Below are 25,014 nucleotides of genomic sequence, written 5' to 3' on the forward strand. Positions count from 1 at the left end.
GACCATCGCCTCCGTGAGACGGTGTTCGGCTATTTAGATTTAGATTCACTACAATATCGAGCCGTTATTATCTAGCGTGGGCCGGGAGAGCGTTGCTGTTGAAACGACCCTCACTCCGCCACCCCACTTCGCAATTCACCAGCCCAAGCATCAATTTCAGTTCCTCCATGGCGCAGATTGTGCCTCTGAATGCTGCGTGTGACGTGACGGTGCTCATTCACAACGAAGATCACCGGAAAAGCAGAAACTGTTATCGGAGAACACTCAAGCAAAGAAGATACAGCAACGGCTTATATTACGGCGCAGTATCCGTCGCGGCTCTCTTCGTCTTCCTGGTTACTGTCAAGGTTGTGGGCGATGGATTTGTCTTTCTGTTGGTTCTGTCGTGAAGTGTCCGTAAATCGTTGTTGCGAGCCGACAGCAACAATTAAAAACACGGCCAGTTCAAGCATTCTTTCAACTGTGTTGGTGCTACATGTACGGAATGGGCAGCTTTGGAAAGCGGGCAAGCCCTCGTGGCATTGCCATCATTCGAATAAGCAACTATAATAATTGAACTACACCAGCATTAATCTTCTTAGCCATAACATCGGACAAGGACGCATTGATCTACTACTATATGTTGTAGCAAAGGGGGATACATGGCTGTCCTTTAATTGATTGACTTGTAGGGTTTGGCTCTAAGACCGAAAACAGTCGGTCTGGAACGTGGTTTGGATTCACTACTCGCACTTCAAATGCGTTTGGTTTGATGGAGAGACTTCGTCGTGATTTGAAACATACTCTGCCCACACGCAGCAACTGTAGCCATTTACCAACATGGCTACAAACTTTTAATTCACGATCTCATATAAATATCCGTTTCTGATGTCATCCCACACAATATTTTCAACCCAACCCCTTCGAAAAGTATCCACCGCTGACACCAGTCAGCTCGATCCTCAGTCGCCAATATGGTCGTGCAAGTGCAGGTCCTCAGCGTGCAGTCCGTGGAGACTGCACCCAGTCTCCTCCTGTCCACGGAAACGCGCCGGTGCGTTAGCCCAGACGCTCCTCCACCCGCCTGCAATGCCGTTCCGCTAACCGTTGTCTCGTTCGCACGCAGCTTCCTGTTCAACGTGGGCGACGGCACCCAGCGCCTGTGTATGGAGCACCACGTGCGCCTGGCCAAGCTGCAGCAAGTGTTCCTGACCGAGCTTCGCACCCACGCCGTGGGCGGCCTCCCGGGTATGGTGCTGACTGTGTCGGACACGGGCAAACCCGGTCTGCACGTGCACGGACCCGTGGGGACCAAGAAGTACCTGAAAGCCACTCGGCACTTCCTGTACCGCCCGGACTTCAAGCTGGAGGCGTCGGAGGTGTTGCCAATTGTACCCGACGAGAAGAAGACGAAGAAGATCAAGGGCTGTTATGAAGACGATGAGGTGGTGGTGCACGCGGTGGCGGTGCCCAAGCCCCGAGCAGGCGCTAAGCGGAAGTTGAATGAAAGCCCATCGCCATCTTCCGGGTCGTCGGAGGGGGAGGAGCAATGCGGCCATGTGAGTGTGAGTTATGTCGTGGAGACGAGAACGCAGCGAGGGAAATTCCTGGTGGACCGCGCGGTGGCGCTGGGAGTTCCCAAGGGCAAGTTGTTCGGACAATTGCACCAGGGCAAGGATGTGACGCTGCCGGATGGACGCGTGGTCAAGTCCAGTGACTGCGTGCTGCCGTCGGTGCCTGCTGCGGGCTGTGTAATTGTGAGCTGCCCTACCACGGCGCACGTGGATGCATTGGTGGGTAGTGAAGGATTCAGGCGATACCGAGAGACGGATGGCAAGGCTCCGGAGGTGCAGGTCGAGGTGGTGTTTCATCTAGGAGGAATGGATGTGTTGCGTCACCCGAAATACGCCGAGTGGGCGAGGAGCTTCGGTACTCAAGCGCGTCATGTGTTACTGGGCCACACTGCTTGCGCGCAAAAGACAGTGTATCGTGCCTCGGCCAAGCTGCAAGCGCAACTGCAGGCGGTGTTTCCCCACGCATTCCCGTCCAACGAAGCGCACGAGCTGCGTGACACTGCTGAGCCATTCTCGCGCGCCGTCCCTGGCGCTGCCTCTCTGAAATTTTCCGTGCCAGGCAGCGAAAACGAGGAAAGCCTTGAGCCTGCGGCTTCGAAACTGGTTCTGGGCGAGAGCATGCTGAAGTTTGTGTTGGCTCCTCAGGCTCGCCGTGGCTTCGATGCAGCGACTTGCTGGCTGCGCATTGATTTTGATCAGGTCCGTGAAAATGTCAGCTCGCCTGCTGAGATCGTTGCAAAAACTACTGAGAACTCTGATGCAAAGAACCTGGATGACGATCTGATCGACGGCCGGATCACGTTCCTCGGCACGGGCTGTGCCATCCCGTCCAAATACCGTAACGTCACTGGCATGTATCTCGAGTTGCCTGCCCCGGGGAGCGATACCTGGGCGGGCATGATGCTGGACTGCGGTGAAGGCAGTCTGGGGCAGATGTACCGCTACGCCGGTGGCGATGCGAAACGTCTGCAAGAGCTGGTGGATCGCTTGAAGTGCGTCTGGATTTCGCACAACCACGCTGATCACCACCTGGGTTTGCTTCGGCTGCTGAGCCATCGTGTTGATGATGCTGCCACGGAGCCATTGCTGGTGATCGGTCCTACGGCACTGCGGTTTTGGCTGGATGAGTACGCAGTGCAGGACCCCACCGTGCGTGGCAAGTACTCCTTTGTAGAGAATTACTGCTTTGATGAGAACGACTCGCGTTCGCAGGAGGTCGAGTCGCATGCTGAGGCGGCTCGTGTCCGTGCGTGGCTACGAGAGTCGTTGAATATCTCGCAGATCGAGTGCGTTCCAGTGAAGCACGCGCACCAGTCGTACGCTGCCGTGGTGACTTTTGTTGACGGTGCCAAGCTGGCGTTCTCCGGTGATTGCCGGCCGAGCGATAAACTGGCAGAGAAAGCGAAGGGCGCTTTCTTGGTGGTGCATGAGGCCACCTTTGAGGACGATTTGACCAAGGAAGCCAAGGACAAGGCACACTGTACTATGGCCGAAGCAATCGAGGTTGGCCGCCAGGCTAAGGCTCGTCACCTACTACTGACGCACTTCAGCCAGCGGTACCCGAAGATGGCAGTTCTGTCGACTTCAAGCGGTGATTCAGATGCAGAGGAAACTCCGATGGAGGTGCTAACGGCCATTGATATGCTGTCGCTGCGCTTCCGCGAGCTTCGCCAGCCAAACCTGATGGAGATCTGTACGCAGCTCATGACGCTGGATGACGAAGAGGAGGGCGATGTCGAGGCAGTAGCTAGTCACAAGGCTCAGCAGGAGCGTGAAGAACGAAAGAAGCAAAAGAGTATTGAGCGTGGCGAGCAACAATAAACAGAGAATCTACGCTGGCAAAAATCAAAGGCTGTATTTGCTATTCCCCATGGCAGGGCTCACTTGACTAACGCTACGTGCCTAGAGCGCTCCGTCCGCGAGGCCATCGCGAGAGTATTCACGCAGCACGGCGGGGATGGAGGTAGGCGGGATCATGCCCAGCTCCGTGACCACCATAGACACGTAGTCGATCGGGGTCACGTCGTACACTAGGTTGAGAAGCTTGAGGTCAGCCAGGTCGCGCCAGTCCGAAAGAATGTGGCCGCTCGAGCTACCGTTAGAGGCGTTGCCAGACCCACTTCCGCAAGTCCGACGCCGCGAGCGAGACTTGTCAGTGCAGTACGACGAGACCAGCTCATCCGGGTCGCCCAGCTCATTGTGCGTAATAGCATCCAGCTGCACACGGTCCGAGAACTTGTACGTTTCACAGCAGAACAGCACGGGCACATTGGCTTCGTGCGCAGTCATCGCAACGAGAGCCGTGCCGACGCGAGCCACAGCCACACCGTTGCTCATAAACGCAGCGGCGCCGAGGAAAACCTTAGTCACCTCGCGCATGATGTACGACAGAGCGTTGATCTGCAGATACGAGCACTGCAGACCAGCGTTCGCCAGCACACTGATCAGCTTGCGGCCTTCATAGTGCGGGCGGGAGTCCACGACGATAATGCGCAGAGTGGCCGCAATCTCCGGCGAAGTCTTGGCGGTTTCCAGCAGCAGCTCCTCCACCACGTTGGCACGAGCATACGTAAGGATAACATCACCAGCGCTGATCTTCGACTGGGCGTTCTTGGCCACGGCGCGCGAGGCCAGCAAGATACGGCTCTGCACGTAGTCGTCCATCTCGTCGCGAATGCGGCGCTTCGCCTCCTCCTCGCTGAGCTCTGGCGGCGTGGAGCCGATGACGCGCCTCAGGCGACGAATAGCATTGCCCATGCCAATGCCGTGCGGCCTGCAGTCGATCAGGTACTGGATCAGCGGGCGCAGGCGCTTGTCCAGGTCGCGACGGAGCTGTTTGTCGGGCGGGGTCACGTAGTCGTCGATGACCTCCTTGAAGGCCGTGATCATGGCGATGCAGCGCGCGTTGCCGCCCGAGATCTTGCCCTCGGCGTACTTGAGTCCGAGCGCCAGCACCGCCGCGTGCACCTCCTCCTTGTTGGAGAAGCCCACGTTGAGCGACAGCGAGCTCTCGCGCTCGTACTGCGGCAGGTGCGAGAACATCTCGACCTGCTTCTGCGCCTGCGTGCGCACCACGACCGCCGCCTTGGAGCGGCGCGCCATCTTCTTGGCGTCGTCGTACTGCAGCCGCACGTTGGTGGGCGTGGGGGCCGTGGGGCCGGCGGCGTCCGACTTCTTGGGCTTGGCCCCGGCCTCCTTCTTCTGGCGACTGGCCTCCTGCTGGGCTCGACGCTCGGCCTTGCTGAGCTTCTCGCGCTTGGGGACGCCGCCGGCCTTGGCGAAGGCCTCGGCCGCCAGCTTCTTCCGCTCCGCCTTGGAGAGCTTCTTCTTGTCGTCAGCAGCGGCTTCCTGGGGCTTGGCGCCCTCCGCGGCGGCGGCGGGGCCCAGACTGAGCTTCTCCATGGGCGGGACGGCGTCGTCGCCGTGGTGGTTGGCCGGAGACCAGCCCTCGAGCTTGCCCCTGTCATGCGACGTGAATAGTAATGCTGGTTAGTATACTAACGTAGTAAGTATACCTATACTGCCATAGTATACTATCACGCACTGGTACGGCTCGTCGGCCTTCTTGCCGCGCTTCTTCTGGTTCTTGTCGTCCAGCATGGACTCTGCAGGGCACGCACAAGGTTAGACGCAGTGGGCAGCAAGGGGAGAAGCCCATGGAGAGGCCGCACCGAGGTGCTTGAGGTCGGCGCCGGGCTCCAGCACGGGCGACCGACTGTCCGCCATGGCTCCAACTGTACTAGCGCTAATGGCGCCACCCATTGGCGGCGCATAGGGGGCGCTCTATTAGGAGCATGCAGCGAGCCAATCACGACGCGCCGTATCAGATACCGCTGTGGACCACACACCGCGGTACCACGTACCTCTCCCTCGATCATTTCACCTGCTTCGTCAAAGTACTCACTACACCTAAATCTGTAACCAATCTCTCTTTGAAAGGCTCCTACATAAGTATCCACCATCCCTTTGGCGCGAACGGCGCCCAATTTCGCGCGCAAACCATTCGAACGCCATTCCGCAACTAGCCGCCGGCCGCCGACGCCCTCGGATCCTTCGTGTGTTCGCGCGCCTCCCTCCCTGCCCACAGCCGCGCGCGCGAGTCCGCGTGCACTTCAGCGTCTTCCTTCGCGTCTTGCGCTCCATTCCCGACGTCTCCGAGCCCGCGCGCGTTCGCACAGCCCGAGCTCTCGCCATGAGCGGCAAGGCCCCCAGCAGCGGCCTGGCCGCGCTCATTGCGGCCTCCACGCCGGCCAAGAGCGGCGCCGACCACACGCAGCGCTTCGCTGCGCCCTCGTTCCAGTCGCCGGCGCCCGCGTCCGGCGCCCAGAAGCCGCAGCACAAGCTCACGATGAGCGGCCAGCCGGCGCGCAAGCTCAAGGCGCTGAAGCGGCCGCTGGGCGCGCGCCAGGGCCTCTCCACGCCCTCCACGCAGCCCAAGACGCTGGACAAGAAGCCCAAGAAGCTCAAGCTCACGCCCAGCGCCTCCAGCCACAAGGAGCGCCCCAAGAAGACGTCGGCTTCCTCCTCCTCCTCCTCTTCCGCTTCTGCTCAGCGCAGAGCGGGGCTCTCCAAGGCCGCGCGCGTGCTCGAGGACATCTCCAACCGCAGGAGCGCAGACAAGACGAAGGCGGGGGATGACGCGCCGTCCTCGCTCAGCCACGACCCCACCAGGAAGCTGGAGTTCCCCACGCCTGTGAAGGCGCAGAGCAGCGCCAAGAAGGAGCAGCAGCCCGTCAGCAGCAGCTCCTCCTCCTCCTCTTCTTCCTCCTCCTCTTCGGAGGGGGAGGGCTACTCCAGCGACGAGGCCGAGGTGACGTTCGACGCCGCCACGATCGGCAACATGCGCGTGGTGCGCGAGGCTCTGGCGCAGAGCCCCGCGCTGTCCTCCGCGAGCAGCAGCTCCGGCCTGGCGCCCGTGGGGCTCGAGTACCAGTTCTCCGTCGCCTCCACGGTCTCGTCCGTGGCCGTGGCCCCGAGCGGCCAGTTCCTCGTCGTGGGCTTCTACAACGGCATGGTGTACCTGTACCCGCTGACGAAGGACGCGCTGGTGTTCAGGAGGGGAGTGCTGCTGGACCAGATCATGCCGCGGGGGATGTACACGCAGATCATGGTGACGGTGGCCATCCCGGAGGACGGCAAGTTCATCTTCGCAGGTGTGTACCGCGGGTCGACGGACATTCGAGCCTTCGAGGTGGACAGCATCACGCTGCCGTCGCCGACGGAGCTGCCGCAGTCGACCGGCGCCTCGTCCTCGGTGCTGACCAGTGGCGACAGCGACGACAGCGAGGCTGACGACGAGGAAGCTGGCGTGTTTGGCCTGCCCACGGCCAAGGTCGTCTCGCACACATACTCGGACGCCAAGCTCAAGGGCTTCGCTGCGGCGAAGAGTCTGTACCTCAAGGGGAGCAAGAAGACGGAGTACCGCCTGCTCTGTGGCATCGGCATCAAGAACGTGCACATGTGGCGGTTCTACCAGAAGAAGACACAGAACGCGGGCGTGGAGTGGAGCTGGGAGTGCGTGTTCGACAAGCAGACGAACGGCATCTCGCTGGAGTTTATTACTTTCCACCCGACCATCGCGAATCAGTTCATCTCCAAGTCTGAGCACCAGAACGTGCGTATTTGGCATCTAGAGGAGGAGTACGACGCGTCTGATGACTCGGTGACGATCCGGAAAAAATCGCACACCGATGTCAAGCAAACTACAGACACCGTGGCTGTGTACGGAGACTACGCTTACGGTGGAAGCGAGTCGCTTGCCGTTATTGACCTTCAGTCTGCTAGCCGCATGGACCTGGACCTGCCGTTGTCCGCAAAGGAGCAGCGCGCCCAGCGTGAGGCTGCTATTACTTCGAGGAACGCTAGCTCATTGCGGGCTTGGAATCCTCGTGGAAGCCGTCGGCGAGGTGCCGAGGACACCAGTGGACAGCGTCACATGCGCACAGTCAGCAAGGTTGCGGGTCAGGATGCCTCGCCTTTCACTGTGGGTATGTGCAGTGATGGCAGCGTATTCTTTCACCAGCCGAAGAAGGAAACAGGTATCGCTACTCCCCTTGACTACATCGAGGGCTATGAACAGTTTTTTGTGGACCCCTCGCTTGACTTCCAGGCACAGTTCTCGGATCTCACTCGAGTGAACACCAGCGGACTTCTTGCGGTTCTGCCCCTGCCCGAGACTGAGAAAGAGAAATGGATGGTCGTGGCCGCGAATCAGGACCAGATTCTTGTGCGCAGCTTGGAGGCCTTCTTGCACCGCAACAACCAGAAGAAGGAGTACTCTCAGATCAAGAGCGACCTGCGCAATGTGATGCGCGACCTTGGTGGCGCAGAGAGCAGCTCAGACGAAAGTGACAGCAGCAGCGACTCGGATGTCGATGGCAAGAGTGCCACGAAGGATAAACACCAGCGGTCCAAGAAGCTTGAGAAACCGACCCATAAACGCAGGCGTCAAGACAGCTCGTCGAAGCCCCAGGAATCTGCTCGCAAGGTTAAGAAGAGCCGCTACGAGGCTGAGAAGGTAAGCTCTCAGTCAAAAATTTCTGCCGAGTCCGGAGATAAAAAGGTGTCGAGCAAGGATGGTCTGCAGAAGAAATCCCTCAAGCCCAAGAAGCTCAACGTGGATAACGATCAGCCCAAGACCAGCTCGCCATGTGCAGTTAATGACTTGGCGTCGGTGACCACTCCTAAGCGCGGCACTTCCAGTGTTGTCCGTATCGGTGCGGCAAGTACAGCATCTCCAGTGGTGTCAATTTCGTCGTCCTCGGAGTCTTCAAACCCTAACACTCCCGAGCAGCCTGGACTATCGCGAGTCGAGAGACAGTTGTTGGCATTGAAGGAACTGCAGTGGACACCGCCTCCCGCGAGTGTGAAGGCTCGGACCAACAATCAGGAAGAGCTCACAGACTCGGCCGTGGATGCGGCGGCGGTCCTGGCTCAGCTGAGCTCGAACAGGAACCAAGCGGAGGGCAAGTCCAAGAACATATCCAGTGGAAAGAAGACCAACCATCGCATGAAAGCACAAGCTCTGTTCCCTGACGAAGCTACTGAAAGCAAGGAGAATAACGAGGTGGTTGTGACGGAGACCAAAACGGAGGCTGACGAGGCGTCTTCGTCTACCAAAAAATCGGTCGCCAAGGCCTCCAGCAAGCGAGGATGTGCTGGATCCAAGAAATTGATGCAGAAGGACGGCGAGAAGGATGCAGAAAAGTTAGGTCAGAATGACAACCAAGCGGAGTCTGTGGTGTCTGTTGAGCAAGTGGACGCGGATGACGAGTTGGACGACGAGCTGGAGCTGCTGGAGCAGTACGAGCCTGAATTCGTGTCGGTGCCTCTGGCGAGTGACAACGGTTCCCTTTTGGCGGCCTCAATGTACCAGTATGCCGGTGCAGCTGGATCAAACTGCGGCGACATCACCATGACAGAGGCAGGCGAAGGCGTTGAGGCCGATCGTGCTGCTGGGGTTAGCGAGCAGGCCAACTTGCTGCTGCAATTTTCTCAGCAAAACGAGCGGCTTAAGATGAACTTCCTGACTGAGCGTGAGCGCATCTACAAGCACCCTGACTGCAGCTGTGCGTCGCACTCGCAGTCGAAGAAATCCTCGTCCGCCTCGACCGGTGGTGTGAATTGGCGGCGGAACGTGGCGTACGACTACCTGAAGCGCAAGCAGCTTAAGCGGCGTCACAAGAAGGCACTTGCAGCCAAGCTGCAGCAGCTCCACGCCAGCTACGCCGTGCAGATCCAGGAGCTGTTGGCGGTGCAGCGAATGCAGGCAAACGCCCTCCGCGCGCGCCAGCAGTTCCAGCACCTCCACCTGCAGTTCCGTCGGCACGCGAGCAAGGCCGAAAGCGCGTCTCCGTCGTCTCCGTCCACTGTTGCGTCTCCGATCAAGCACTCAGCTCTGCCGAATCACCTGTCGGACTTGAGCTATCCGTACCCTGACCTGCTATCCTAAGTGTATTGGTAGTCCGTGTATGATAGACACGAAATGTATCAGAATGAAATCGCTTACTTGACTGAATTTGCGAACTCTCTTCAAGTGCCGGCACTGGCTGAAGCACTCGTGTGGTGTTTATGACGGGATGACCACATTCGCAGCGTGTAAACTGCTGGAGGAGTTCACGATTGACATCCTTTCACTGTGCACAAACCCATCGGTACCCACACGGCGGGACGGGTGGGCTCGGTAGCAGTGGACACTTTCTTCATTGAATGGCCTCACTCACGAATTTACACTCTTGGGCTCAAGTGGATGGACACAATGACTCAAGTGGCACCTTCGACTGCATCGACGGACGCAACGGTGGTGATCGGCGCACCAAAGGATTACAAGACTATCACGAAGCCCGATCAAATCTCAACTGACAAGACTGTCGCCACGTACGATGTGCTCGAGAGCGCGGTCTACGCGTTGGTGTGTTTCGCTCTTGTCTACGGGCTCGTGGCTGCCATTACGCTCTTCGGGAACTGGTTCGCGGTCCTCCTGTTGTTGACTCGGAGGGGGTGATTGCATTCAACTTTACACAGCGTAGCTCGACTCGAAACTTCGCAAATTCTCGTACATGTGAAGTGTGATCGTTGCCTGTAACTAAAAACTGCGTATCAATACAGCACAGTGCTCTGCATTGGTGAATTCTGTGGCCTGATGAACTTGAAGGCGACCATGGATATGTAAGGCGTGCCCCGGCAGATCATCTGGCAGCAAGTCTACCAAGTTGGTCTGCACACCATCATCAAGAACAGCGGATTATGGTCCGGAGGACCGCCCAAAGGTCTTTTCTGCAGCGCGGCCAGATCACGCACTGATCTGCTTGAAGTTTCAAGACCATGGATTGGTCATGATGGCTTGTCTTCCTTGCCAACGGCTTCCCTTGGCCTCACTGTAGTGAATCAGCAACCTTCAGCGCCAGCACCAAGGCCAGCCACGCTTCTAGTCCAATGCCTTCTACACAAGTGCTGCCTCTGCCTGTCCGTGACCACTATCGCCGACGACGTACCGAAAACCGAGGAGCGCTTCCAGCCTCGAACGCGTAAGCAAACTGCCCTCCTGATCACGCTCGTGTCGCTCGGAACGCTCGTCACGTTCACAACTCCCCTCCAGTTCGGGTTTGCCCTCATTCTGGTTGTGACTCGGGTATAGGAAATGACGATGAAGGACCGACGCGAAGAAGACTACAAGAAGTATAGATCGACTTGGTATTCAAGTGCATGTACCATAGCGAAAGCTTGCCTAGTGTACATGTACTTGTTCTTACATGAAGTTTCGCAAGAGCTTGCCAACCCCACACCAACCATAGGTTGAAGTGCGTGTAGCTTCCCACGCCGTCCGTACACATGCTGAGACCGTGCGTCACAAATCCCACGCGCGGTGCAGTGCACTGGACAACGGTTCCAAACACATCACTGCATCCCGTCGATCATCCACTCGGGTCAGGCGTGGCGCCGCCACTGGCGGGGGTGAACATGGTCTATCACTCACCAATTATCCCGCCTCAGCCCAAGTGCACCACAGCGACAGCTCACACGCTCAGCAATGACTCAAGTGGCGCCTTCGACTGCCCCGAGCGACGTGACGGTGGTGATCTACGCACCAAAAGACGACAAGCAGCAGCTGCTGGACCGAAGCTCCGCCGACAAGACTCCTACCAGGCACAAGGTGGTTCAGGGCATTGTCTACGCGCTGCTGGCCTTCGCATTCGTCTGCGGCCTCGTGGCTGCCACTGCGTTCTTCGGGGACTGGTTCACGCTGCTCCTGGTGTTGACTCGGAGCATGTGATTGAACCCCACCGCACAATACTCGACATCTAAGGAAGCTCATCGAGAGCAGAGCCGCACAGCTGGGCCCTGTACTAGTACACTACACTAAAATATCCATCGCCAGCGAGATCGGGATCGTGCTGCCACCCGTGTGACATCGGTCGCGCGCAGTCGCGTGGGCATAACTGTAAACTAATGCAAGACTGTTTCATACCACTGCTTTCGATGGGTGAGGTGGAGCGACAATGGCAAGGAATGCTAGCTTACTTGCTTGTCCAGGTAGTCGGTCCAACCTCCAGTTCGGGGGCGGCACACCTCTGTTGATGGTGCAATAGTGAGAACTTGTTCGAGCGAGATTCAAATCTCGATTTGTTTAATCGATACAGTACCGCGTAAGCTGAGTGTGACAGCTCGTTAGCCACCGGAAGACCCCATTCTCGAATCTGCCGGCTCCAGCCCAAGCCTCAACAGCGATCGACCCAGTATGAACTCACAAGTGGCGCCCGCAAGTGCGATCGTGGCCATTGCAGTGGAGGAGGACGTTACGCGCGAGAAGGACTACAGCTACACTCGAACAGGGAGATCACTGACCGGCGTAGTGTATGTCGTCGCATGCCTCTGCCTCTTCATCGCTTCCGCCAAAGTCATCGGCCAGGGCTTCATTCTTCTGCTGGCGCTACCCTGACGGACGACGGTCTTCATGACCGATGTGGCTTCCGTAGCTTTCGGCAGTGCCGAAAGCTGCCGAATCGGCAGCTCTGACCCTGGCGATTTTGCTTCCGACCAAGTGCTGGCCAGCAGACAGGGATGTCAAGTCTCCCTCCCACCCACGCGTCCAGCACGAATCTCGCCTTCGTAGAAGCTGATCTCGTCGCCGCAGCAGCCTGTAGAATAGCCCCCACCTCGCTCACGTGTAGAATTGGCAAGATAAATCCTGTTTCATCCTTTGTCGATGTCTTCCGCAGCAATCCTCGGATGGATAGCCCCACATCCACCGGCTGCACCGTTGAGCAACAACTCGTGCGACATTGGTCGCCACATAGACCCCCTACCGCCATGCTTCCAGCAGACCTCCAGCTCTCGACATGTGGGGCGGCGCGGTCTATGCGCGGGTACTACCCCGTCATCGATGTCCACTGGACATCTATGATAGCCGAGCAGATCGTGGCTTGTCTTTCATGACGCGGTCCTTCCGCCGTTGACCACACTAGCGAATCTGCCGCCTGCAGCCCAAGCGCCAACACCATCACCACAAAGCTAAGACCATGGTCTCATCCCAAGTGCTGCCTCTGCCCGCCTCGGACGACGTGGCGGTGACCATTGTCGCCGACAACACGCAGAAGGTTGACGAGCTGTTCCAGGCCTGGACACTCAAGCGGACGCTCCTCGCAGGGACGCTGTACACAGTCGTGTCACTGGCAGCTCTCGTCGCGCTCACGCTCGCCTTCAAGTTCATCAGCGAAGGCTTCTTCCTGCTCCTGGCGGTGACACAAACGCACTGAGAGGCTGGATCACTCACAACCTTGCTCGTCGGGAGGGTCAGCCCGGGGCTGGGTATAAGACACCTACCACCGCATCGTCACCACTGCGAGACATATCTGCCAACGAGTCGAGCTTCTGCAGCCCACAGATTTTACTCCAGCGCAGTGAAGTCCAACAAAATTTTCGTGCGGCCTCCACGTCGTGCGCGGCATCGGACTGTGACTTGAACACAAGCATCGACCGACTCGCGGAGAATGTACACCGACGACGGCAGAAATACTAAGCGTGTCAGCGGTAGCCAAGGAATGGCCGGCCATTCATTCATCTCTGAAATCTACATTGAATCAAGTGTAAATGTACATGTACAAGTATAGTAATAAACTTCAACATACTCGAATTGCTTCTGTTGTTTAGTTTCCGAGCTGGTCGTACCTGGCACTCGAGGACAGGCCAACGTAACGCGTTGAAGCCCCACAGCCATGCTGCAAGATCTCTATTCAAAAGAGGAAATCCGCAGACACAAAGGCACCGACTAAGGGCGCACATGTAGCTTCGTCGCTTTAGTACTGCTTACTGAGGAATATCGGACCAGACGACGGCGACAATCAGACTAAGGACGACGCGCGGCGCCGACGACGGTGCCGCCTGGACCGGCACCGACAGCTCGGCCAATAGCTCGACGGACAGCAGCACGCGAGGACCGCGTCAACAGTGTTGACTCAACACTACACCTACATGATCGACACCGCGTCAACTGCGGCACTGCATAATCAGCTGAAGAGCTGGAGGGCGCTGCTACAGGGCACACCCCTCCTGTAAGGCAAGTAGCGCTAGGGAGCTTTGTCTAACAGCTAAATGAACTGCCTCCGCAGCTTACTACATGTATCAAGCGCGCAAACGTCATACTCTTCGATCTGCCAGGAAGATGGTGAAGCGGGTGATGGTGATCGCTGTAGATGCCAGCTACTAGCTGCATTGTTGAAATTCGGATCTGCCGAATTGGACTTCATCGACACTGTGGAAGATGCGGATGGCACACGTTTCTATAAGCTCACAGTCGATCGACACTTGCTCAAGATGGTGGAGCTACTGAAGAAGCATCAACCGAAGGACGACGAGTCCGACGACAGCTCGGAGACTGTGGCCCCCACGACGGTGACCCCTACAACACAACCGCCAACACGAGGCCCCTCTCCGTGCTCGGATGTTGGTCCTAACATGGCTGTCAACACGATGAGGCATACTACTTACACAGCGGCATCACTGCGACTTGCGCTGGGCCGACCCAACGTGCAAATATGGTTTCACATACCACCCCACCTCGCTTACCTGTTGCTACAAATGTTGATGCTAGCAACAGGTGCCAACCATTAGTGCGCTTTGGACAGGTTACTTCAGTTGATCAGTACTGTTGGCGCTTGATTCACACGTGAAGGGCGTTATAACGCGAGAAAAGAAATTGAATGCATTTGTACGGAGACAGAAACAACTTGTCGAATGCTTCCAATAAAATAATGGATTGGACCTCACTGCTGCCGAGTCGCCGATCTCTCAATTTGCCTTACTGACGAAGGTTCGAGGGCTCCACTGTGCCTGTACCACCGTTCAAATTGCTGAAGTTCATGGAATGCTGTTCCATTGAAGGCGACAAGGTTGTCTGTGCCGCTTGAGTCCACGGTGCTTGTGTCAATCCTTGCTCCGTCGAAGGAGCTTGCGTCGGCTTGTTCTCGTCTGAACAGTTCTCACCCAACTTGTTTTCCTCTATTGGCTCTGTCTTGCTGGTTTCATCTTCAGGAGAAGACACCTCCGTGGTCGGCATAGACTGCGTACTCGTCGACGACCCACCATTTCCCGACAACGGGGCGCAATTAACTACAAAACAGAAGGTGACACAAACGTCCAGGCGTTAGCGCTAGAAGTCCAGCAAAACCAAAACCAACCTAACGCCTGTCACTACTCGTCCTGGAATGCCAACCAGTAAAAGCTTAATGTGCACTTCCCGTTGCAAGACGAGTAGTCCACGGGCCCCTTTTGCGCGGCCATGGCCTTGAACTTGCCACATTGGTCACCTCCCGGTCTAATGTCCCAGTAGTAGTCGACCAGCGCAAGCCACCCGGGATTGCTGGTTAACCCAGGCAGCCCAGGACGGCCTAGGCTCTTCGAGGTACCCGTGAGCGTGGCAGGAAATACCAAGCTTGCCAGAGCGAGAGCAGAGATTCCGGTGGACATCGAGTAGAGACTGTTGGTTGCTTTTTGTCGAAGATCGGAAAATGAGAAGTGGGCTTGAGACTGAATGGTGCTGGTCTGGCGTTCGGTAGAAACGGCACAACGAAGATCGAGTTGATCCGTTATCATAGTCTTTGCATTGAACGCACGTGCTCAGCAGTAAGATGCGACGCCATCGAGCCCCATCGATGAAAGAATGCACGCTTGTCGACAATGAGCAAGGACCCAACTTCTGCTTTCCCATTTGAAGTTTCTTCAACTCAACTTGAAGAGACCACATATCTCGACCGTCATACCGAATTTCGTCAGATCTGCCGCGGGAGAATCATGATACGGCACACGAAAGCGAGGCGCTGTTCTTGCACGTTCGAATTGGGCTCTCAAATGCGCCTTTGTCAAGCCTCTATGCAACATTTATCCTCGCGAGGACTAGTTACATGCGTCTCAGCTCCGGCACAGTCATGTACGCCTATTTCCACCCATTGACATGCAAAACCTGCCTCCACCGAGCCAAACGCCCCTAACATTTTTCTCTTGATCACGCGCCACCCACCGTCGATCTTCCAGTTCTTCAACATGTCAACCATTCCGTTACGACCAGCGAAAAGCTCGCTAGTCGCCACACAGGATAAGAGAGTTCAGTCCCACGCTGACTCGATGGCTACATTCGTCCACACCTGCTGCTCACTGGGTGACACTCTTGTCGAAGATGCCGCGAGCTTCCACCTCCCCTCCATGACGCCAACACGGCCTCCCTCCGCTCTCTATCAAGGCCATCCACCTTCTGCGTTCCGGCCATTGTCCAACACACCACCATCCATCGATGCGTCCCCACCCGCGTGACCAGCCCTTGCTGGACGAAACCATGGAGCTGCCGTCGCTATGCGTCGCTCCGGGGCCCCCGCACCCTCGCGGTGGCCGCGGCAGCTTCAGCAGCAGCTACAGCTACAGCTACAGCAGCGGCTTCGCAGGCACCGACAGCTTCTGCAGCTTCAACAGCAGCCAGCTCTTCGACGACAGCGACGACCGCGAGGTGGACGTGGACGACGCGGAATCCAACTCGAGTCGCGGCGACTACGCGCTGCTGTCCATGCCCGTCGAGTCCGTCAAGCGGATGGTGCCCACGACGGGTGTCGTCACGCGTCCGAGGTTCATGGAGACGTCGTGGAACTCGCACAACAGCAGCTACCGACGCACCACGGCTATCGCAGACGCTCTGCGGGAGCTGCGCGAAGGTCGGACGGCTGTCGCAGTCGCTGCAGACGAAGAGGAGCAGGAACGCAGGCTGTCCGACGAAGAGAAGACGGTCAAGACGAGCGTGGGGCTACGACAGCTCGTCTCTCGGCTGTCTACCCGTCGAGACCTCTTCGTCTTGAGCATGGGGCTACTGGCTGCGACGATCCACGGAGCTCTGTGGGCATTAGTGGGTAGAGAGGTGAAGGCTGCGATCGCAGCGTTCGCGCCATTCGATCGCCACGATGCGGACTTCACTGCACTGACGTTGATGCTGTTGGCGCTGGCCCTTGGCGTCACGGCGTACGCGGCGCACTTGTGTCTCTCGCACACGGCCGAGAGGACGTTGCAGTCGTTGAGGGAGCAGGTTCTGCGTCACTTGCTGCTTGATCTGCACCAGCCGTGGTTCGACGTCAACAAGCCTCTTGCATCGTCACTTGGTGGTGAATTGACGCGTAAAGCGCAAACTATCCGACGGGGGCTTGGCCCGGAGATCGGAGCTGTCTGCAGGTTCTTGACTCAGTTCATGGGAGGCTTCGCAGTTGCATTCATGACGCTCTGGGACTTGACACTCGCGGTGAGTTGTGTGGCGCCCGTTGTCGTCATTGTCATCGTTCTCTTGATGGACGAAAGGAAGGAGAAGGACAATGAGGCGGACGTGGTGGCGGCTGAGGCGCTGAGCAACATGCAGACGGTGCTGGCGCTCAACGCCCAGCGTCGAGTCCGCGAGAAGCACTCGCTTCGTGTTTGCATCACTGAACGTCACCGAGTTGTGCAGCACGGTAAGCACGCAGCGCTACAGGGAGTGCTGACCGGCACCTTGTGGGTCATGAGCGCCATTGGGCTTTGGTACGGCGGTAAGAAGGTCTACGAGGCAGAAGCGCAGCCTGCTGAGGTGTTCGAGACGCTCTTCGGCGTGATCATTGGAAGTCACGCACTGGGTCATTTGATACCGAGCTTCGCAGCTGTTGCTGGAGCCCAGAACGCTGCCTCCGAGCTCTTCTCACTGCTCGAGATCCCCTCAAAGTCCAGCAACGGCATCGTGAAGCCTTTGCCTCGTCCTGCGACGTTTTCCGGTGCGGTGATGGCAGTCGACTTGCATTTTTCGTATCCGACTCGGCCGCAGCGGCCGGTCTTGAGAGGTTGCAACGTGTCGCTCTTGGCTGGAGAATGCGTTGTCGCTGTCGGAGGCATCGGGTCCGGGAAATCCACGTTGATCTCGCTGTTGACGCGTCTGTACGAGCCTTCGCAAGGTCTCATTTTACTGGATGGCCGCGAGATGAACGCGCTTGATCCAACGTGGGTGCGAGCGCAACTTGGCGTCGTAACGCAGGACGTGACGCTGTTCCGAGCCTCCATCTTCGACAACATCATGATGGGACTTGTCGTGCTGCGAGAGTTGAGTGGACGCAGTAGCGGGCAAATGGAGGAGCGCGTGATCAACGCTGCTCAACGTGCCGATGTCCACGACTTCATCATGTCACTTCCTGACGGATACAACACTCGCGTCGGCGAGAACGGAGCCATAAAGCTTACAACTCAACAGCGACAGCGCATCGCGCTGGCTCGAGCACTGATCCGCGAGCCGAAGTTGCTGCTGCTTGATGAACTCGCGCTCAGTCCGCAAGAGCTTCTCTCGAGATTCGGTGGAGCAATCGGAACCGGTAGCACGACGATGCTCCTGTGTACGCGCCAAGCGAACATGGCGGCTGTGGAGTACGCCGACAAGATCATGGTACTTGAGGCAGGAAAAATTGTCGAGCAGGGGACCCACGTGGAGCTCATGCACCGTGGCAACAGCTTCTATCGGCGTCTGCACCTCACTCAACCAACGTTTGTAAGCGAACACGAGCAGACTTCGAGTGCAGACGCAACGACGCGGTATCGATCCCAGAAACGACTGACCAAGGCAGCACCGACTTCGCCAACGAAGCTCACGAAGCGAGACATTACAGCATTTGCCCGCCCAGAGCGCAAGTTCTTGGCAATGGGGCTTGTTACTTCGGTCGTTGTCGGACTGGCTGCTCCGATGCTAGGCGTGCTGATCAGCAGGATGCTGGCCGACATGAATGAGGAGTACTCGTGGTTCCTCGAGTCGCAAGATGCAGCGGGTGTAGTCAAGACGTTGCGCCCGCTTGTCATGAGGCACGGATTCTTCCTGAGCGCTGGTGCCGCGGTCATCGTGGTTTTCCAGACCATCCAGCTATTCTGCTTGGACACAGCGACTGAGCGCGTGGCTTCTCGGCTCCGAGATCTGCACTTCAACTCTTTGCTGGCCCAGCCACTGCCGTTCTTCGATGTCCCGCAGCATAGTACCAAGGTGTTGACGGACTCGCTGGCTACGGAGGCCTCCACTGCTTCCCTGGCAATCGGAAGAGCTCAAGGCTTCAAGGTTCAGATCCTTTGCACGTTGTCGGCGTCCTTTGTCGTAGCCTTTTGGCGAGGAAGCTGGATGCTCACGCTCGTGATGCTGGCTGCGCTGCCACTGCTGCTTATCGGTGCGGCCATTTGCAATCCGCATACTCCGAAGACAGCGTCCACGCTGAGCGACGAGAAGGAGTCGGAAGAAGCTGTGGAAGTTCACGTGAATGAAGCTTTGCGCAACCGCCAAGCCGTCGTGATGCTGGGACTCGAGAACTCGTGGTGCTCCAGTTTCGATGTGCTGCTGCAACGACCACTGCGTCACACTCGACACCAAGCGCAGCACGAAGCGGTTGCTCGAGGCTTCAGCGCAGTTGTCGTGGTCGCTGCCTGTGCGCTTGCCAGCTGGTTGAGTGGGGTACTCGTGCACTACGGCGACGCCACATTCCGCGAGCTTGCTCGTTCGTTGGTGGTTGTGATTGTCTCGGCTCAGTCGTTGGGTCCTGCTGTCACTTGGCTGAGCAGTATCAGCGGCGCGGAACAGGCTGGTGCAAGCATTTTCGCGCTGCGTGATGCTGCGATCGTTGCGGGTAGTGCCAATGGGATGGCCTCACCGCTTTCATCTCCATCTTCATCGAACGAAGAGCACAGCCCGTTGCCGCAAAGTCCGATGCTACGAGGCAGTGTCACGCTACAAGACGTGAAGTTCGCGTACCCGAATCGCCCGAGCACATTGATTCTCAACGGACTCTCGCTTCGCATCCAGGCCGGAGAAACCGTGGCTCTCTGTGGACCCCCAGGCGCAGGAATCTCCACTGTGTTCGCGCTGCTAGAAGGTTTTTACGACTTGAGCTCAGCATCGGGGAACAGCGGCCGCGTTTTGCTGGACGGTGTGGATATCCGGGCACTGGATGTGTCGTGGCTGCGAGCTCAGGTCAGCATTGTTGGTCCGGAGCCGACACTGTTTTTGGGCACGATCGCGGAGAACATAGCCTACGGCATGGCAGCCCCACCAACTCTGGATATGATCATCGCTGCTGCCGAAGTTGCTCACGCTCACACGTTCATTTCTCGACTGCCTGACGGATACGCAACACGGGTGGGAGGTCAGCTTCAGCTATCACCAGGTCAGAGGCAGCGGATCGTACTTGCCCGAGCAGTACTCCAAGACGCGAGGCTTCTGCTTCTGGACGAGCCCACGCGATCTCTCGGAGCGGAGAGCGAGAAGATCGCCGTTCAACAAGCCCTGGACACCATCGTCGCCCAGCGGGTGCGTCGGACGACGGTGATCACAGCCCATCCAGGCGACTCGGCCACAGTCAGGAACGCCGACTGCATCTACGTGATCGACGGTGGACAAGTCGTGGATCGAGGCACTCACGCAGAGCTACTTCGCTCCCGGGATGGAATCTACACGAGGCTGTTTCGAGAATCTGCGTGGTCGTCAGCATCTTCCAGCTCCTACACGGTTGGCACAAACGCAACATAGGCAACACCTTCACGCACGTATTCGTATGCTTGAACTGCTATTGAGTTTCACCTGCTCCACCCTACAATTAATGCAAGCCATCGCTCAAAGAATACACGTTAGCACTTTCGCCACCGTTTGCTGTTCGAATGAATCTCGAGCAGTGAACTCCGGGCCCAACTCGTGGATGGCGAACTGGAATGGCGAGACGGTGGGGTCGATACGCCAGGCCACAGCAGGTCGAGAAGTCCTCATCTTCTCGGCTCTGTATCAAAACCACGTTAGACCGGAAGCTCACCGTTGTGGTAGCAAGACATTGTTTACTTACGACAGAACCAATGGATATAACGACGATGCCAATTCCACCGGTGACACGTCCTTCAGTGCATCTAGCTCGTGCGACAGTATTGGTCCCTGCAGATAGATTCATGATATACATGGGGTAAGTTCCAGCTCCAGTTTAGATTTACTTCAGGTGGGAAATCGTACGCTGGTCGACTCCAACAGGTCCCACACAAGTACAGCGCCGTTGGAGAAGGACGCATAGAAGACGGCAGGGCGTGACGGGGACCATGTCACGGCGCAGACATTTACACCGAAGGACACTTCTTCCCATGAAGTCAGACATAAGGACACATCGGCATGGTATAAACTGCACCACGACGCGTCAACACTGTTGTTTAGCACCTTGAAGAGATAATGATGCAGATCAACAACACACGTACCAGATACTTCCATCCTCGTACCCAACGAGAAAATAATCCAGTTCGAACGGGTGAAAGTCGATGCACGCCACACCAGCCGATGCATCTGTCGTCTTCAAGCCCTGCTCCCGCTGATACATCATTCGAGAGGAAGATTTCTCGAAGCGACGACCTCGTACAAGCTGACCTGTGCGCGTCCCAACAACAAACCTACCGTACGATAAACACTGGTCAGTTAGGACTACCGACTAGAAAAATAGTGATGTGAGAGTGTCGTACTGGTTTGGGTCGTGTGGGAAGTATTTCAGCACCGCAACAACCGGGCCAACTTGAGCAAGTGCTTGATTTGCAACAGGAGTAGGTGAAAGAGGGAGAACGCTTGTCTTCGATCCTCTCCGCTGAGGTTGCTTCGGGGCAACGTGGGGCGTTAGATACTGCTGCTGCATGTCGATACGCGTGTTCATGACCATCTTCACGTTTCCTCCGATCTGAACGCACTTGTCAGTGACCAATGCTTCATCTCCAGAGTCAAACTCGATCAAGCTCCAAATGATCAAGACGCCTCGGTCGTCCATGGAGCCAAACTGGAATGTTCCTCCGCTATCACCACCACCCTTACTCCGATCAATGGGCTCCAACGCAACAATAGTCGATGAATGCTGTTCTGGCGCGCGGTAGTTCATGCCGCAAGTTGAGTATGCGGGCGTGCGCACAGCAAGACCATCGACCAGTGGACCTGCCGACTGTATCATAGACTGTGGTCGGAGGTCCCACACATGGATACTGCCGTCTTCCGTGCCCACCACTACGAAAAGTTCTCTCGAGGGACTCAGGCAAGCTGTAGATGCTACACCTTCGCTCTTGAGAAGATGAAGGGGGCGATTTAGCAAATTCACATCCCAAATGCATGAAATGGTCTTGCCCTTGAACAGTTTCGATGGTTCTTGGGATTGATTTCCGCCTTCACCAACTCCGTGAACAGAACCATAACACGTCAAGAGCGTACTAGACACGGATGGCGAGAACCGGAGAGCCACAAGGTCACGGCCCTGGAGTATCTGCTCGAGAGACTGTAGCGAGTCGAATTTCTTGCTGGGAAACATCAGCTTTTTATCCAGCCTCGACGCTTTCGACAGTAGATAGCGCCTCCTCGTCGATTTATCTTCACACTCTTTCCCCTCATCTTCTCCTTTCTTTTTTGCGATTTCGTCTTGGTTCCCTTGCGCTTCTCGTTCACAGGCCATCACGTTTTCTACAGCTAGCGTCTCGCAGACATACGCGGCGTGCTCCAAAAACTTGAAGAATCTCGTTGAGGAGGAGGAAGAAAATCCACCGTCCTCATTGTTATCGACGCCAGAATTGGAGTCCTTGTCGATGCCGATGTCGTCGGGGAAGTGCATGCTCTTGTCGTGCGTTTCAGGGGATTTTGTTTGCGTTCCCAGAGATCGGGAACCATCAGACGTCTGGACGAACGCTTGCTGTACCAGTCCTCTCCGTAGACGACTCAACACTTTGTCTTGTTCACTCACAGGCTTTTGCTGGAACAGCGAGAACTTCTCCACCTCGAACTTGCGCCGCTCCAGTATCTCCTTGGCACGTTTGGCACGTGGATCGAGTGAATGCTTCAAGCCAGCGATCGAGGAAGCAATGGAAGTCGTTGGCCTAGCAGCAGCTGGCCCTTCCTCGCCTCTGTTACTCGGCTTGCTTCCTGGCCTTGCGGCTTCCGAAGAACTTGGAGGTCGCGACGAAGCGGACAGCAAACCCTTCGACTCAGCCTGCATCGCCTGTTGGATTCTCTTCAATTCCGCTTCATCCGCGACCGTACTCGAGCTCCCACCTCGATTCTTGGAGCTCGCCTTCACGCCTACTCCAGGCAGTGGCGTCGACTTGGGCTGACTCACTTCCTCCTGCTCGAAGTCCTCGTCGTAATTCTCAAACCCGTCGTCATCGTAGTCGTCCGCTTCTTCTTGACACTCTTCCGCGTTGGCGTTCAGCGCTTCGGTCTGCTGTTTCTGACGAGCTTCACGCTGTCGCTGCTCTTCGAGTCGCTGAGCCTCTTCGATCGCCTGTTTGGCCAGATCTTCTCGACGTTTCGCCTCCTCCATCTCCTTGGCTCGCTGCTTTTTGGCTTCTCGTCTAGCGTGCTTCTCCCGCTCAGCGTCTTCCTTCTGCTTCGCTGCGGCAGCAGCATCTGCCGCCGACGCTGCTTCAGGACCCGATGGACCGGACGGCCCAGGAGGAGTGGACTCTCTCGAAGTTGAGCCACTGCCGTCTCCCGGTCGCGAGGTGGACGAGGTCCGCTTCTTGGACGGTTTGCGTTTGGTCTCCGAGTTGGCAGCGTCCGGTTTGGGCTCGGCCAGCGGAATACGAGGAACCGTTGGCACTGCATTGACCGGCGGAGCAGAAGTCGCGACTGGGGCCTGCGGCTGGGACGCCGGGGCAGCTACTGACGGCCGACTTGAACTCTTCTTGCTCGATTTCCTGGCTGGGGCGGCGTCGCCCATTGTTGGTGGGCCCTTGGGCTCCGACATGCTGCTGCGTGGCCGTAGTCTGGTTGGTGGACTGCAGGATACCTACCTGCGTCGCTTCGAGTTGAAGCGACGTTGAAGTGACGATAGTACTATTACTTCATTGGCTGATTTGCAATTCTGCTGGCCAATAGGCAAACCGCCCTCTTCAACTCTATGTATCAAGATATATCAAACATGACCAAATCTATGGCTGTATATTTGGGGCAGAGCCCCCCTATCATCAAACGTATGCAAAACATAGAACTCCTATTTACTACTTTTTACACCCTGATTAAAGAGTTTTTACGAGAAACGCTGAAAAAAGGTTAGGGGAAACGACTTATCATAGCTCACCAGGAAGCAATTTTGTGCATGACTTTTAACAGCAAATGTAAAAATCCACCTTTCAAAAAAGAGCTAATGTAGTGGGTCTAACTTGACTCACTACTTTTGCTTACACGTTGCGCTACGTGTATGAGGAAGCGTAAATACTAATAACTTGAGTTAATTATACTTGAGTACACAAGTATAATATAAATCAAATAAAGACTCCAAGTGATTTGTTTAGGTAAAATGAGAACTGCATTGTTTGTAAATTGATCTTCCTCCTAAATCTGCTAAAACTGTTTATCATCTATGAAAGGGGTTGACAGCGACTGGCTGTCAGAGCCCCGCCAATATGCACGTCTCTAATTGGTAGAAAGATGCTGCTTTCTACCAATAGGATCTTTGGGTAGGTGTGGACCACTCATTGTGGTGGCCCACCTCAATGCATCCATTGGTGTGACTTACACCAAGGTGAGGAAGTATCTGAAACTTTTAACAGATATTTTATCTGTTAAAATCACAAGTGGCTTGTAGCCACTTGTGCGTGTAACCCCGTTACACCCCCCCCCCCCCCTTAAGGTTAGACGCGCGGGGCCCCCGCACGTCAATCTTCCGAATTGACTATTCGTCAATTCTCCGCGTTTGGAGAAGAAATCCGCGCTCATACAACGATGAGCACGCCCCCAGAAAAGAAAAACCCGAAGGCGATGGAGAGTCATCTCTCCATTGATGACTACTTCGAACGCCAGAAGGCGAAGTATGGCGATGTCGTCGACTTCGGCGACGACGATGAAGACATGGAGGACGAGAAGGACTCGTCCTCTAAGCGCAAACACTCCGTGTCGAGCGAATCGCTCGACCCCCTCGCTAAGAACATTCGCCCGCGTGGAGGGGACGAATCAGACGCTTCGAGTTCGAAGCGTTCGCGTACTGAGAGCGATACCCCACTCGCTTCCCCTGAGGCTCTCAGTTCTCCGCGCGCTGCAGGCGCAGCGCGCGATCCGTGGATGCCGTCCGCGTCCGAGATCTCGGACCGGTATGGGAACTCGGTACCTCCGAATGAGGTGCCGCTATACGTATACAGTGCCGTCAAGGATGACGTCGTGGCTGCCGAGCTGCACTTTGATGCGGAGACGCATCAAAGGCGCGAGTATTACACCGGACTCTTCCATGAGCTCCGATGGTTCCAAAGCAAGAAGACGTCTTCTCGCAGCGAAGTGCCCTAGTGGAAGGCACTTTGTCAAAGATGGAATGCTTTTGTTGAGAACTTCAACAAGAAGCCAAATGCTTACCGTGATCGGATTAAGCAAGCGCGTGATCGCTTCGAGACGTACTCGAAGCGTGGAAAGTTGGAGCAACTCCACGTTGCTGCGGAGGAGGCTAACGTGCCGTGCGCT

At 56.6% G+C, this 25,014-nt stretch overlaps 8 protein-coding genes across 8 annotated transcripts; 5 read left to right on the top strand and 3 right to left on the bottom strand.

Moving 5' to 3' along the window:
• Positions 1 to 953: 953 nt before the first annotated feature.
• On the top strand, positions 954 to 3,374 carry IUM83_14478 (Zinc phosphodiesterase ELAC protein 2; the record flags this gene model as incomplete). The annotated part of the gene is made up of 2 exons (XM_067939227.1): positions 954 to 1,033; positions 1,106 to 3,374. The coding sequence occupies 2 exons, from the start codon at positions 954 to 956 to the stop codon at positions 3,372 to 3,374; spliced, it is 2,349 nt and encodes a 782-aa protein (XP_067793514.1).
• An 81-nt stretch (positions 3,375 to 3,455) lies between these two features.
• IUM83_14479 (Translation initiation factor eIF-2B subunit delta) lies at positions 3,456 to 5,279 on the bottom strand (the record flags this gene model as incomplete). Its single annotated transcript, XM_067939228.1, has 3 exons — positions 3,456 to 5,013; positions 5,098 to 5,158; positions 5,225 to 5,279. 3 exons carry the CDS (start codon positions 5,277 to 5,279, stop codon positions 3,456 to 3,458), a joined length of 1,674 nt encoding a protein of 557 aa, XP_067793503.1.
• Positions 5,280 to 5,745: 466 nt separating this feature from the next.
• Positions 5,746 to 7,391, top strand: IUM83_14480 (WD40/YVTN repeat-like-containing domain; the record flags this gene model as incomplete). The annotated part of the gene is made up of 2 exons (XM_067939229.1): positions 5,746 to 7,294; positions 7,372 to 7,391. 2 exons carry the CDS (start codon positions 5,746 to 5,748, stop codon positions 7,389 to 7,391), a joined length of 1,569 nt encoding a protein of 522 aa, XP_067793600.1.
• Positions 7,392 to 11,082: 3,691 nt separating this feature from the next.
• Positions 11,083 to 11,325, top strand: IUM83_14481 (uncharacterized protein; the record flags this gene model as incomplete). The annotated part of the gene is made up of 1 exon (XM_067939230.1): positions 11,083 to 11,325. The coding sequence occupies one exon, from the start codon at positions 11,083 to 11,085 to the stop codon at positions 11,323 to 11,325; it is 243 nt and encodes an 80-aa protein (XP_067793599.1).
• Positions 11,326 to 12,571: 1,246 nt separating this feature from the next.
• Positions 12,572 to 12,808, top strand: IUM83_14482 (uncharacterized protein; the record flags this gene model as incomplete). The annotated part of the gene is made up of 1 exon (XM_067939231.1): positions 12,572 to 12,808. One exon carries the CDS (start codon positions 12,572 to 12,574, stop codon positions 12,806 to 12,808), a length of 237 nt encoding a protein of 78 aa, XP_067793598.1.
• A 1,848-nt stretch (positions 12,809 to 14,656) lies between these two features.
• IUM83_14483 (uncharacterized protein) lies at positions 14,657 to 15,017 on the bottom strand (the record flags this gene model as incomplete). Its single annotated transcript, XM_067939232.1, has 2 exons — positions 14,657 to 14,660; positions 14,764 to 15,017. 2 exons carry the CDS (start codon positions 15,015 to 15,017, stop codon positions 14,657 to 14,659), a joined length of 258 nt encoding a protein of 85 aa, XP_067793597.1.
• An 862-nt stretch (positions 15,018 to 15,879) lies between these two features.
• Positions 15,880 to 20,097, top strand: IUM83_14484 (multidrug resistance protein ABC superfamily; the record flags this gene model as incomplete). The annotated part of the gene is made up of 1 exon (XM_067939233.1): positions 15,880 to 20,097. The coding sequence occupies one exon, from the start codon at positions 15,880 to 15,882 to the stop codon at positions 20,095 to 20,097; it is 4,218 nt and encodes a 1,405-aa protein (XP_067793604.1).
• Positions 20,098 to 20,181: 84 nt separating this feature from the next.
• Positions 20,182 to 23,311, bottom strand: IUM83_14485 (WD repeat-containing protein 60; the record flags this gene model as incomplete). The annotated part of the gene is made up of 5 exons (XM_067939234.1): positions 20,182 to 20,341; positions 20,405 to 20,490; positions 20,566 to 20,728; positions 20,802 to 20,990; positions 21,060 to 23,311. 5 exons carry the CDS (start codon positions 23,309 to 23,311, stop codon positions 20,182 to 20,184), a joined length of 2,850 nt encoding a protein of 949 aa, XP_067793603.1.
• Positions 23,312 to 25,014: the final 1,703 nt, after the last annotated feature.

This window comes from Phytophthora cinnamomi (assembly GCF_018691715.1).
Source record: "Phytophthora cinnamomi strain GKB4 chromosome Unknown Contig28, whole genome shotgun sequence".
NCBI classification, from domain to species: domain Eukaryota; phylum Oomycota; class Peronosporomycetes; order Peronosporales; family Peronosporaceae; genus Phytophthora; species Phytophthora cinnamomi.